Here is a 14802-nt window from a genome sequence, read left to right on the forward strand (position 1 = left end):
CTTCCTTTCTGTTCAGCAGAAGAAAGAAATTCATACAGGTTTGAAACAACATGAGGGTGAGTATATGATGACAGAATTTTCATTTTAAAAGTGAACTTCTCCTTTAACATCCTTGATGTGTCATTACAAGTGCACAGAAAATGTGAGTGATTCCTTCTGAGTGAACACGAGTGGATCTGACTGCAGTAGATGTAAAAGATATGTATAAAAATGATGTTATTTAAGCCAGCGCAAATACCTGTTTACATCCTGTTTTTCGGTTGAAGTCCAAAGTAGTCGATTGCCGAGTTCACGCGCATAGGTTTAGTTACCTATGATCACGCGCGTGAACTCGGCAATCGACTACTTTGAATTTTTGTCGATGTTCTCTGTATTGACAGCACTCCAAATGTACAAAAAAATTAGCTCAATGTTAAAATTGACCGGAGTTCTCCTTTAATAATTCCAATGTAACTATGTTATGAGGAGGTGATTTCATATGAATTTGTATGATGTGAATCGTATAAAAAAAAAGTGTGATTATTGGGAAAATATTAAGCATGAAGGTCCACTAACCCTACCCCTTAACATACATGTCTCTAGGGCATAAGAAGATAGTAGCCTACATAAATGTACAAATTAGATAATCTGAATTCATACGAACTATAGCCACCAATTCGCCAAAATGTAAAATAATAACGAATTGCCATGAGATTATGTAGATAATTACAATAATTTATTTTCAGAAACAATATATTATCTTACAGTATAAATAGGTCTTTATGCAGTACATGAAAATAGATGCATCCATATTTTAGAAAGGGGGTTCCTCGTCATCATTTTGGGGTTCTTGTCATTAAAAAGTTTGGAAACTATAAATAAAAACTATATTTTACATCATACATTTTGTGCAATTGACTTGAGCCAGACTGAAATCAGATTTCTCATTGTCTACACCATTATGATTGATGACGGCTGGGAGTTTTGTGCTGACATCCCCATGATGATGTGGAGAGGTCAGAAAATTAATCAAGATTATGTTCAATCTTGTGAAAGAGGAACAATTGATTTCTGTTTCAGTCAAGAGTTGCACAAATTATTACTCAACAGGCAAATCCTGCAGAGGGAATGGAAAATATCTTGGAGAAAGTGCAGAATGTGTTTTGATAAACATTTCTGATACAATAGATTATTCATAGTGTTTCTTCTCCTCTAAACATTCCATCAGGTAACTTTATCTCTGAGTAGGTAGACAAAGAAAATGGAGGGGGTGGGGTTTAGTCTCCCCTTTCACTAAACAAGTGCGTGCTTTAACAAACAGAACAACTTTCGAGATTACCAATGTTCATGTTATGCAACTTTGAAAGACAGTTCTTTTACTTACTTTCAAATGCGAGTTACAACTTCAGTGAAACAGCTGGACTTCCCTCCTATGTTGTACTTGAGTATGTAAAGAGCACCACCCCTTTAGGTTGGGTTTAGAGCGTTTGCTTTATTCTCACTGAGTGACCTCACTCAGGAGAGGAGGAAAGTGAAGCGGTCGCGTGAGACGCGCGCGTGTTTGTATCAGTGAAACGCACGCGGGTCATGGCTTTCGGCGTTAAACACTAATTGACTGCAGAACTCCGCTCATGCTTTGAGGTACTCGCTTAATGTGACTTCCTGAAAGGTTTGTTTTCTTTCTAATTGATCGTTTTCTTCCAGCAAATTGATTAGATATGTGGTTTAGAGCTTTTTACATTGAATCTACACTGCAGGTCAAGGACGCGAACGCTGATCAACGAAGCCCGCCGCCTTTACGTGCTCGTTCACTGCATCGTAGTGTCACGTCATAGTGCCACTTATTTTTTAATTAGTAAAACTTTGTTTTTGTATCTGCTTGTAAGCGTGAGCCTACTAATATTTATCTTAATTTTTTTTACGATGTCATAAAAAAAACATATATATATATAGGCTACATGTAAATATTTAACCTGTTAATTTATTGACATTCGTGACCATGTATGGAGTATTGAGTAACACGTTTTTGGGCTATGTTTATCTAGCTTTTCTAATATTCCTACATTTACAAATAAAATTATTTTAGAAAAGGTTATATCTTAATGTAAATGATTGTCAAGTACAAAGAGTGCTGTTGCCTGTCAGTGTCAGTCAGGGTGAGTTTTTTTTGTTTTGTTTTTTGATGAATTTATTGTGATTATCAAATTAAAAGCATATATTTTAAATAATACTTAAATAAATATGACACCCCCTTTTCATTTTAATTCAAAATGGAAAGTGTAGGAAACACAATTATTTAACAATGAAGTTTTTGATGCCATTCAAAGTTTGATTGCTGCATGCATGTGTAATAATTGCTTTCCTCAAATAGTTTTAGAGTATCATATGGTTGGGTGTTGTTGTATTGTTGTTTTCTCTTAGTGCTGTTAGCATGTCAGCACATGAACTGTGACGCTTATGTTTCCTGAGCAAAAGGCCAGATAAGGTTTCCTTCTTCTTAATTATCAAATATCATTTACCTAATATCCATGCTATGATCTTAACTGTTTCTCCTCTCTAATTTACAGCATTACACAGGTATATTAAATGTTTTATTGTACCAGAAGATTGTTTCCTTGCGGTGCTGGGTTAATCCAATAATTTGAGCACGGAACTGTTCATAAAGGAACATGCACTTTTGATTATGCGATCAAAGGGATCTTATTTTTAATCCAAGCCTGACTTTAAAAGAGAGAGTTTATAAGATGAAGCAGCTGTGTTTGTGGATTCATTTGTGGGGCAGAAGGGCAGGAAAGGACTTGCTATAAACTACAAGTGTAAACTTTCATGAAAGTCTTGGAAACATTTTTATGAACCTACACAAATGTATTCTACATTGAAGTACATGAAACAGATTTGCAATACAGTCACCTTGGTTGCCAAGCTTAGATGTGTATATCTTTGTTCTTTTGAAAGTGTATTTATTTAGCCTTAGGAGCACAGCTGTGTAGACTAAACACTTATGAGTGTGTGTGTGTGTGTGTGTGTGTGTGTGTGTGTGTGTGTGTGTGCGCGCGCACATGTGTGTCTGTTTATGTTTCTGTTTCATGACTGTGAAGTGTTACTCTGGACGTGTTATGCCTTTGGAAGTGACTGACTCAGGGTTTTATTTTTCTGCACATTGTGTCCATCTGTTATTATGAAATCAGTGCATCCCGCAGCTCAATCTGTATTTGTCCATTCTGTGACACATTAAATGAAAGTCCAGAGAAAACTTTGAAGAAATGTTCTGCCAGTGTACCAAACCCCAGAATGTGTGAGGCAGATTTAAGAATGTCAGGGGTTTGGCATGTAATGATTCACAAGCCTGGACGTTTGTAGCATCAGTGAGTAAAAGTGCTGGACAAACACATGCACTGTATAATATTTCTACATACTTCAACTTAAAAGCTTAAGTTCAGTTGCTGCGTTATTTTTTTAAGTGATATCAAATTGACTGTTCAAGTCGTATCAACTTTTGAACATTTCAAAATAATGAAATAGGTTTTTGTCAAAGTAATGGAAAAAACATACCGCCATGACTTATTGATCATATCATGTTTTACAATGTGGAGATCTTGTTGCACAACTGGGCTAAAAGTTACTTTCACAAGGCTTCTTTAAAGCGTCTCATGAATTGAAATCCAGTGATAATTAACAGACGGTTCCCATTCAGAATCCTTGTTTTGATGGAATTGTTTTCTTCTTATGCTCACATAAGTTCTGTCTGCTTTTACATCCTCAGATCCAGCAAAAAAACATTGAGGCAAATATTTTGGGGTTTCACTGAGGAGGAAAAAGAGGTCCTACATATTTTCCATGAGCTGTTATTCCGCTTTCTATGACTTTTTTCCGGGCTCGCATCCATCTACTGTTCTGTGGTCTCTGATTTCAGATTAGTGGAAAATACAGACCCAGACCCTCGTGAAGTAGTACTGTACTAAGACAAAATGAGAAAAAATGATGTATAAGTCAGTTTGTATGGTGAAACACACTTTTTAAATTCAGTATGTGCAGCCATGCTGAGTAGCAACTTGAATAATTAAATGATGTGGTTGAAAGATTCATCAATGGTTCAGTGTTTTGAAGATTTCAGTGTTTTTTCACATTTCAGTTTCCCCGTGTCTTCAAGTGTTTCAATTTGAGTGACGTGAACACTAATCTTGTCTTTCTCTGATTGATCTGTGTTGTTTAATTTCCTCTCTCTGCAGGTTACACACTCTGTCTTGGTAAATCCTATATCTTTCGCTTTAACCATCCCGAGGAGGCCAGCCGGATGAAAAGCATGCTTCCTCAGAAGAGTCCCGTCTCTCCGCTGGTGTACAGCACAGGTAACCTCTCCTTCTTCCAAGTGTTCCAACTTATCTTACCATCACCATCATCTTTCCTTCATCTTTCTTCTTTAACTTTCCATCTTTTGCACCCTAACGCCCTCAGGAACTGAAACCATTGAACTTTTGTGCACACACACGGCCTGTATCCCATATCACAACATGCCATCTCATCATCCATGGAGGATCTTCTCTGTCTGTGTGTGTTTGTGTAATACATGGTTTCAGTTACCTGTCGCAGCTCTTTTTTTTTACAGTCTGCAATAGGATACGAAGCCTTTGATGAAGCAGAACTCTTTTAAGGGTGCTAAACGTCTATTTTACAGACAAGGCATCTTTACACAGCTAGTTAAGGCTGCTCGGAGCAAACTGTGCTCTGATTTCTGTGTAAAGAAGCACATGTAAAAGCAGTAGTAAAATATGACCCACCTCAGCACCTAGTATCAGATTTTAAAACATCTTTTTCCAAAGGGTTTTCACATTTTTTCTGAAAGAATTTTTATGCAAATGCCTTTAATCCACGTAAATGCGTTTACATATTTCTATCTTTAATTTCATGTTTTATTAATTAATAAATAAATAAATTAATTAATATACTGTATATCACACACACACACACACACACACACACGGTTTGCCAGATTTAGCTAACTAACTCTAGTATATCTAAGCAAACCCACACACATTTAGGGAGCCAGTCTGTCTCATGGAATGTGTGATCTGTAAACAGATGTGGTTTGGATTCACCCCGTTGATTGATTGAACGTTTTGAGTGAGGTGTAGAGAGCGACATAAATTATTACCACCTCCTCTCAGTCGTTCTCTCACTCTCACACTGTGTTGCTAGACAGCAGGAATGAATCTTCACATAAACAAAAGTGAACCCACTCACTCAAAGTGCATTGTACATAGCAAACCTGGGAAAAACACACATTCTGGGACTGACTTTGCTCACTATAGTGGAATAAGGTAAACTTTAACCCTTATGTTGCTTTCTAGTTGGTTTATGGGGATTAGAGTTTACCAGAGTGGTATATACTGTAAGCCTATACATCAGCAGCATGCATCAGTTTCTTAAGGTAGCCATAAAAAGTGAGCTTGTTGCTAAATGGTGAGCCAGAACCTTCCCATGTATGGTCAAAGTTTGTGTGATCTTGCATGCCTTTCCTTTAATCTTTCATCCTTGTGATATATCTTTCAGTTTCTGCTTTGTTTCCTTAGTTACGTTCACGTGAGAGATTCTTTCTTGATTTAAGTTCTGCTCCAGCCAAATGTACGCACACACGCACCTTAAAGAGATAAAGGGATTTTTCTTGGCATGTGCAGGTTTATGTGTTTTATGAGCATTCACGTCAGTCATCTGAAGTGGGATTTCTTTGATCTTCGCTGTCTTGGCACGTGGCGGATTGAAACTTAACTCTCGTCCAGAAAGCAGATGAGAAAATTGTGTCTGTGCAGGAGGGAGATAGAATAGCAAACCTAGAGGCCAAATCAAACATTGCTATCTTTTATCCAATCTCTTCTTAGCCTGTGCTGTATCATCTACATTATTTTAAATTATTATTAAGGAAGGTTTTTTTTTACTTTTGCACTCCTAGCTTATCTCATTGTGCAATATTTTGTAAAGAGTGGATTTTGGTCAGTTTCCCTTTCTGTTTCTAGAAAATTTTGGACTTTGGTCAGTATCTGTTTTTAGATAACGTCTTAACTGACCAGGTTTATGCAAGTTTAAGCTGTAGAGCCATGTGGAATAGTTTGACAGCAAGGCGGACAGGCTTTATTTTTATTTTATCCCTAAGAGAAAGCTGATGATCTTTTTGTTCCAGTTCATTGCAGGTCAAATGATTCTCAGGTACAGCAGTCAGAGCTCCCTGTACTCCTGCAAACAATTAAAGCAATTCCAGGAGTTAACAATCGCCAAGCAGACAGTTATATAACTCTCATAACCACTTTCTCATGCTTGTAATAGTCTGACCTTTTCAAAAATTAAGCTGCTTGTAAAAAAAACTCTTGTTTATTGTTCTGAAGAACCTTTCTTGTGTTTATTTTTAGATTATCTGAAGTTCAGCAGTGACTTCAGTCACTGTCTGGGTGGCTCTGGCTCAAGAGGGATGCGCTCCGTCTCTGAGCTCCGCGATTTGATGGACACTTTACAAAAAAAGAAGCAGGCGTTGGAAAACAGCTTGCGAGCCAATGGGGACTCAAGCCCCTCCTACTTCAGCATGACACAGTCTCCACCCACCACACCCAATTTGCTGTCACCCATCACCTCGTCCTCCCCAATATCGTATCAGGAACAAGCCCGCCGATTGTACAGCTCCGAACGGCCACCGCTTGTGGCCAGAGTGCCAATGCATTCATCCAGCAGCATGCCTCCGTCTCCTCGCAGTTCCGACCAGCGAGATCGCGACACATCACTTCCCTATTCTCGACCCATGAGCCGGAACCAATCTCAGGATAGTCTGCTCCTCAATACGTCAGACAGCCGCCATGCTGCAACCTCAGGCTCAGCACTCTTAATGTGGAACGGCTCATCCACCAGTGGGACTGATTCCCTCCCTCCAGCACCAGGGGGCGGTAGTGGTGCGGCTAGCATGCCTTCCAGTCCCCATCTGGCTCGTCGATTCTTCACCCCAGATGCAGGACGTAACGGTGGACTCGAGCCCGTTCCACGGCAACGAAAGTACTCCGCTGGGTCACTTACAGGAATGAGCTCTCACAGTCGCTCCCTACCACGCCTCTATAGACCCACCGATGCCCAACTCACCCTTCCGCCAAGCTATCGGTCTCCCGACGGCCATCTTTCACACTCAACTGGAGCCTGTGATCCCAAACACCAGAATGGTCATTCTGAAGTAGTCTCCATCTCACTGTCCACCAGACCTGGTACCAAACACACCGTAGCCCCTCCGGATGTCACCATGACATCAGAAGAAGCCACCAGCCCCCGGCAAGCCAAGAAGGTGAGTTTGACTTCCACCAGCTCCTACTCAGAAGTGGACAGGCAAGCCATGCGTGGTCCCTCACAAGCTCTGGAGATCGGTCTCGGGGAAAGGAGGCAGTCGTTCGGAAAGGCAGGGCTGGGTCCGCCGAGTGGCTTCAGGGAGAGAAAGGGCAGCATCAGCTCTCTCAGTGGAAAGGAAGAGCTTCAAGACTACCATCAGAGACAGAGGGATGAAAGATTGCGGGAACAGGAAGTCGAAAGACTGGTGAGAAACTTTAGTCACTTTTTGTTGTTGATGTGTTGCTTTAAATGCATGTTATTGATCTTATTGTGAATGATTCATCCATGCATTTGTTTTTGTGTTTTTCTTTTTTTATATTTGTTGAGCTCATAATTTTAACCAGTGTCATAACGTGACCTTTGGCTGAAACAACAGACTTCACTTTTATGCATGACATCGGCTTAAACCCCACCCCTTACTTACAATCGACAGTAAGCTTTCATTCTGATCTGCCTCCATCCAATCAACTACCAGTGGATGGAACCAAGACCCCGCCCTACATCTTTTTTTTTTTTTTTCGATAATCCGTTTCACTGTACATCATAATATGGAAGAAAAGATCTATTGCTACTTCCATTCAATCACGACTTAAAAGTCAACCTGAAAAAAAATTAACTATTTACTTGTGTACATGTTTCTGGTTATCATAAATTCTAATGTAAGAACTTGTTCCGCCTCTGAACGTCATTCCTTATCTGCTGATGTCAGGTACATATAAATTTATCAATAGCCAAATTACTATTTGTACATACTACAGCCTCTTTAACTCCTGACGATAGTTGACCGTATTTTAATGCCGATTAAAGGTCCCGTTCTTCGTGATCCCATGTTTCAAACTTTAGTTAGTGTGTAATGTTGTTGTTAGAGTATAAATAATATCTGTAAAATTATAAAGCTCAAAGTTCAATGCCAAGCGAGATATTTTATTTAACAGAAGTCGACTACATCGAACGCCCAGTTTGGACTACATCCCTCTACTTCCTTCTTTAATGACGTCATTAGAACCGTGTTTTGACTAACCTCCGCCCACAGGAATACAGGCGTATTGATGGCGAAATGTCAACAGGCGTGGTTGATGTTTATCTATAATCGGATACCGCAAAAGTTTAATTCGAAGTTGTTAGTTTGCTCTGGCTATTTCACCACGGACTGTTTTTCTAACCTGGGATAATATCAAGCAGGCTTCTCTCAGCGTTTCATACTGACGAAGGGGGCAATTTCAACTATATTCCAGCAAGCGGTAAGTAGTTATTTACTATGGAAGTAGCGATCAACTTCACATCGTTTCTCTTAGTAGGATGACAATAATCTTACTTAAACTGTGATTAATATATATACAGAAAGCGATCAAAGAACAATCCCTTTCCAATCGCCCAAGCTGTCAATCACACGGCGCGAGTTTATCTGGACACTTGCCAAAACTCGTTATGAAATCAATGACGCTGTTACACTGCACATCGAAGCTCTTACTGTACTTACCTCATGTTTGCATTAGTGAAATCATTAGTGAGAGTGCAGAAACTGCATTACAATGATAAGATCTTCACTCACGTGATCAACAGGCTGTCATCTGCTCAATGCTCATCACTGCAACCTTTTATGTGATGGGAATAGATCTAAATGCTTAAAAAACTTCTCACGATTTGTTAATCCCGATTGCTGTAATAGTAAAAACGTATAATAGCTGTAATAGTAAAAGTTTTCCAGATAGTTCCACATGTAATGCCAGATACTTCATATGCAAGCATGTCAGCCAATCACAACAGTGGCCGTTTACTCTGAAGTCTCACAGCAGACACGCCCCTTCAAACAGAGCGTTCAAATCAGGGGATGAAATCAATTCCTGATGACTCAAATCCCACCCTTTTTTTCTTAGTGTCACATTACGTAAGTAAAATCGGTTTTAAATTATATTTCATGTTGACTTTAACACAAAATACGCATATAATTTTAGAAGAATTCAAACATTTGCATGTCCAATCATCTGTTTCCTTTTTATTTTTATTCTTTATAAGCATACCATTCTTCTTAAAACTCACCCAATATAAAGAACATATGATCTCTTCTAAAATATTTAACATTCCTCCACCATGACCCTGTTTTCTTTCCTCATTGTGAGGGGTATCAAGTGAAAAGCTGGTGATTATTTCAATTCTTCTTGCAATAAGGGATCTTGAGGGAGCTCAGATACAGGGGATCCCACCAGCAGTATAATTAATCTCCCCACTAAACCTGTGCTCTGGCATTCCACTCCGTTATAAGAAACAGACCATGTGCAGGAAGGCCCCTCTCGTTCTCTGTAGTGGATGCGGTGGAAGACCCAAGCAGAGGTGTGGCTGTATAAACCTCCTATTAATAGACAGCTTGACAGCCCAGAACCACATCCACTTTCATTGAACCCGGCCTCCTGAACACACTCTCTCTGGGAGGGCGCCCACAGCTGCAGAAGATGCTGGCAAATTGCCTACGCTAACATGCTCCATTCTTGCTTCTCAGCTGCTCTCTGTGGGGTTCAAATGAAAGGCATCAGAGTTTTTGTACGCTGTGGTTAAGGGAGGCCACCTGTGGCGCCGCCCTGCTGGGCAGAGGCCAAACCATCAGCGTAGGCCGCCCACTCATTAGTTAGCACCACAACTACAGGCTGGTGATATTTACAAGGCCAGATCTGAGTGAAAACAAGGCCGCTACAGGTGGAGATGTATATCCACACATAGACCTTCACAGGGTTTCTTAGAAAAACATACTCTCTCAGAGGAATGTATTATTACAGACTTTAGCCCTGGTTGTACATGATTTAAAAAAAAAAAAAACAGTTGCATAGCATGTGCAGTTGTTTTTTTCTTCTTTTTTCTGTTTCAGACCCCAATGAGGTCTAAAATATTGGGAGAAAACTAGGCAGCAGCACTGGACAATTTAATTTAATGCGTTTAAGATCTATTTTTATATTTATTCGTAATTAATTAATTAATATTAATATGTTGCTTGCAAAAATTTTGACTGATTAAACAATGACTTTGAATGTCTAGTAAACAGAGACGCATTTTTCAGTTAAAACATGTTAGCTTCATAATGTAAGAGTGCCATAGATACAATAGATTGACCTTGAATTTTATGTAAATTGTTTAGGATAATTTACATTGCCTTTCATATCCTTGGTAGAGGATCCAGTGAAGTTTTGCCCTTCGCTCATGCATTGGGGCTGATAGCGTGTCATGAGTAATATTTGTTATTACTCATGACTATTTATATGCACTATTTGTATATCCTTTCCCATCTAGTGCCAGCAGTTTTTATTGGGTCCAGTTTCACTCTCTGCTCAGTTCCTGAGACCACCATAATCTCCCTCTCTCTTTCTCTCTCCCATTCGCAATCTCCCTTCCCACCGACTCGTCGACCTCCCGTCAGAGGGTTTGTGTTTCTGACACTGGCTTGGTGTGGCGCTGAAGTTGTTGAGTTCATGTCTCTCTGTCATTTATGCATACTGTGCTGAGGAACTTTACTGAACCTAGCATCTTTTTGATGATGGCATGATCTTCTCCTGTGAGGAGGAGGTCACCATGTGCCCTCTGACCTCTGGATATGTTGACAAGGTAAGTAGAGCTCTCTGATAAATAGGACCATGCCAATGCGTAAAAATGCCGGGCTTGTTTTGTGGACCAGGTTTCAGTTTACAAGGAAATGTCTTCTTTATGAATTTAATAACTGTTAATGTGCCTATGGTGCAGGTCGGGTTGTTCATTCACAGTTATATGAACCTGTGTGATCATTTTTCTTGGCTCTGGAAATGCTTGCCTGAACTTGCTGTTTGTATTTCCATATCAGTCGATAAATGCAGGGCGTTTTTTTTTAAGCCAAGTGCACTCCCTCATAAGCCAGGATTGCTTTTGGATGTATATGCCTGGTTGTCTCCATCTGGTCTTTCTCTGACCACAGTTTGGGGCTGTCAAATGTGCTTTTCTGCATTTTTTTTCATTTAAACGTTTGAATCAAAGATGTTTGAATATTGGACCTTCTTGAAGATGTTTGAAGGAATAGAAGTAATGCTCTTCTTTATATCGCCCATGGGCTATTAGTGTGAAATGTTTGTTATTTGGAGAAAAATCTCATGCTGAAATGTTTAGAACTGCTGCAGGTAAATCTGTGTGCATCTCAAAGGTGAGAAATATTTCCAAACTTATTCCCTCCAGCTGTCTAGTTGATTTGTATGATGTGTATGAATGAATGCATTTTGTCAAACCATTTTTTTTTTTTCTCTTTCTGTCTGATCCATAGGAACGTCAGCGTCTGGAGACTATCCTCAATCTATGTTCTGGGCTGGGTCACGCAGAGCAGGACAAAACTGGCTTGGCCGTCGCAGACTTGCAGAAGATCAACAAGGAGCTGGAGAAATTACAGGTGTCAGATGATGAGTCTACGTTCTCAGACTCTGCAAGTTTGTCAGCGAGCATTTCTGCTGAAAACGACTACGGGCTTAGAGCCCGGGAGACCCAGGGCAGCGAGGAGAGACGGGTACGACAGTTCAAGAACAGTGGACACAGAGAACTTAGGGCGGAGACAACAGCTGTCCTTGGCTCCGCCCCCACCCCTTCTCCTCGGCTGACACGGATAAACAAGGTAATTGGTAAAGCCACTTAAAGGAATACTCCACCGTGTTTTCATATTAAACTATGTTTTTCCCTTAACTAAGACGAGTTGATACATACCTCTCTCGTCTCAGTGCGTGCACTTAATCGCTCAGGCGCGCGGTGACACTTTGAAAGCCCAGTTCATTCAATATGGGCCAAGCAGAGAAACAACCAAACACCTCCACGTTTTCCCTATTTAAATACAGTTACTCGCGTAGTGTAACTCGACCTAGGACGGTTGAAATACCATTGCAAGTGCTTGTAAGCACTTCGTCTTGGCGGAGTAATATCTTCACTCGTGAAAAATCCTCTCACCGGCCCCCGCTCCCTCTAGTGAAGATATAACTGCGCCAAGACGAAGTGCTTACAAGCACTTGCAATGGTATTCCGCCATACAATATAGTTATCCATTTTACACGCTTAGAAAAGCGCAACGTTTTGTTTTGTGTCACCGTCCTAGGTCGAGTTACACTACGCGAGTAACTGTATTTAAATAGGGAAAACGTGGAGGTGTTTGGTTGTTTCTCTGCTTGGCCCATATTGAATGAACTGGGCTTTCAAAGTGTCACCGCGCGCCTGAGCGATTAAGTGCACGCACTGAGACGAGAGAGGTATGTATCAACTCGTCTTAGTTAAGGGAAAAACATAGTTTAATATGAAAACACGGTGGAGTATTCCTTTAAGCTAGTTTTAAAAATGAATGAATGAGAGGAACTGACTTCATGCATCTATTAAAAATCACCTTAATTGGGACGTTTTGACAGTCATTGCATTTGCATTGCATCAAGACATTTTAAATGTCCAAATACTTTTTGGGGCCATGTAATATATAATATAATATAATGTAATAAAAATTCCGTATTTTAATTTATTAAACAATGAATTATATTATATTATATATATATTTATTTATTTATTTATTTATTAAAAAAAATTATATTCTATTATAGAAACCATGGACTTTGGTTTCGTCATATTAGGCCTCTACAATCATACTCCGAGAGGACCTGAAGTCATGTGTTTGTTAGTCAGATGACCTTCAGCTTTACTCCGACAGATTGTTTTCCGCTATGGCTTTATGGAGGAAGTCTTTTCTGCATACAGTGTGTGTTTTAATTTCGTTAGGTAATTGAACCATTTGTAAAGCTAGGCTGTTTCCTTACTGCTAATTCCTGTGACCTTTTGGAGTGGTTATAAGAGTTTCCCACCCTTCCTTGGCATGCACATAACCTCATGCATACTTTAATTCGTGAAGGAATGTGCGGGTGTCTTCCCTTCAACTCCCATATAGACTAATTTAATTAGTCTTCCGCACAGTAGTAGCAGTCATGCGTTGGTTCTGTTATTTATCCATCTAAAGATATATGCTGTACTAGAACACAATATGACTTTAGAAACCAGTTTATAGAAACTATAAATTCCCTTTAAGACCGCATAGAAAGAGCCAAAGCAGCTCAGAGACAGGCCCTCCATAGTATAAACTGTGATGAGAAGATATAAACATCACTGTCCAAATATAGCAGGGTCATGCGCATTGTGTTTGGTTGATCTCTGCCTCACACAATGGAAAAATGGCAGTCTCTTCACCCATACCTAATCATACATGCACGTGCATGTGGATTCTTCCAGGTCACAGGTCAACTTGTTGCTTATAAAACTCAAAATGAGCAGATCGCCTTTCACGGATATTGAAAACCTAGATAAATAATTGGTTTAGGAAATCGAGTATGTATCTCCCCACCCCTCTGTTCCTAAAAGTTTCCGTTGGACCCATTCATCGTTGGTGTTCATTCAGTGAATCCTGTTTCTCAGAGCTAAAGATCAGTGCAGCTGCCAGAAGGGGGCATGTCCATGCTATGGATTGCATTAAAGGGCTTTACACTACTTGCATTGACATAGCCCTGAATGCAGTTCTAAATGTCTAAAAGGGTCAATACAAAATCCAACATTAATAAAAAATTGAGTTTGGAAAGTTAAACATTCTCTAATAGCTGCTGAGAAATGTGTACATACCTGAACGAAATAGAAATGCATATGATAGCTCTGTTCCGAAGCCTAGTGAGCTGCCTTGCCGGGTGCTTTCTACATAGGCAGCTATCCTCTAAGGGAGTGTCCTACCTGAAACAGAACCTAAGAAGTAACTGCTTTGAAATGGGCCAGTGCTGCTTTGAATTACTAGTTTCAGTAATTTTGTTTTGTGATTTTTGTGATTTTTTTTTTATTTTTTTATTTTGGTAATTTTAGTACTTCAACTTAAATTTGCCCTTCAACTTAAATCTTCAGGTAATTGCCAAGACAACATTTCTGATTTTATTTGTTTAAGTAAAGTTTTATATATTTTATTTTGTCTTTATTTATGGAGCTAATAATATGACAAAATTATTTGAATTTGAATTGTGTAAATTTGAATTATTTACAAGTGTAATCTAACAAATTTGAATTGTATGTGGTATTTTAAATAGTTCTGAATTTGATTTCTTTAAACGAATATTGAACTTTTGAAATTTAATGAATTGAAATGTTTTTATGGCTGAATTTTTTAGACATGTATTTTCAAACAGCTATTTTTTTTGTTCTGAATTCTTAGAATGCAAATATCCAGTTGTAAAAAAATACAGATTCAAGTTTTCAAGATGAAGAAAAAATTGAGAAAATTTTGGAAAATTCAGATCTTACAGAAAGTAGGTCACAGGTCATCCATAGGGAAGAGTAAAGGATCTCAGAAAAGTCGAACAGAGCATTTTGGCTGCACTGCAGTAGTTTTCTGCCGCAAACGTTGTGGTGGTTCAAGAGAATCCGTGTATCTTTCGTTCAGTCGTTTTTTTATTTAATATTAAGAGTAGA

The 14802-nt window shown here is 39.3% G+C and overlaps 1 protein-coding gene across 5 annotated transcripts in view; it reads left to right on the top strand.

Moving 5' to 3' along the window:
• The window catches only part of phldb2b (pleckstrin homology-like domain, family B, member 2b), a 49847-nt gene that overhangs the window by 12629 nt on the left and 22416 nt on the right, over positions 1-14802 (top strand). For 4 of the 5 annotated variants that reach the window (XM_079863395.1, XM_079863394.1, XM_079863393.1 and 1 more), the window contains exons 5-7: positions 4209-4328; positions 6381-7537; positions 11606-11947. In XM_079863395.1, coding sequence (XP_079719521.1) covers positions 4209-4328; positions 6381-7537; positions 11606-11947 — 1619 coding nt within the window. Of the gene's footprint in view, positions 1-1486; positions 1649-4208; positions 4329-6380; positions 7538-11605; positions 11948-14802 lie in introns of those variants that run through there. The other variant, XM_079863397.1, reaches the window with a different exon arrangement.

Source organism: Squalius cephalus, assembly GCF_949319135.1.
Source record: "Squalius cephalus genome assembly, chromosome: 25".
NCBI classification, from domain to species: domain Eukaryota; kingdom Metazoa; phylum Chordata; class Actinopteri; order Cypriniformes; family Leuciscidae; genus Squalius; species Squalius cephalus.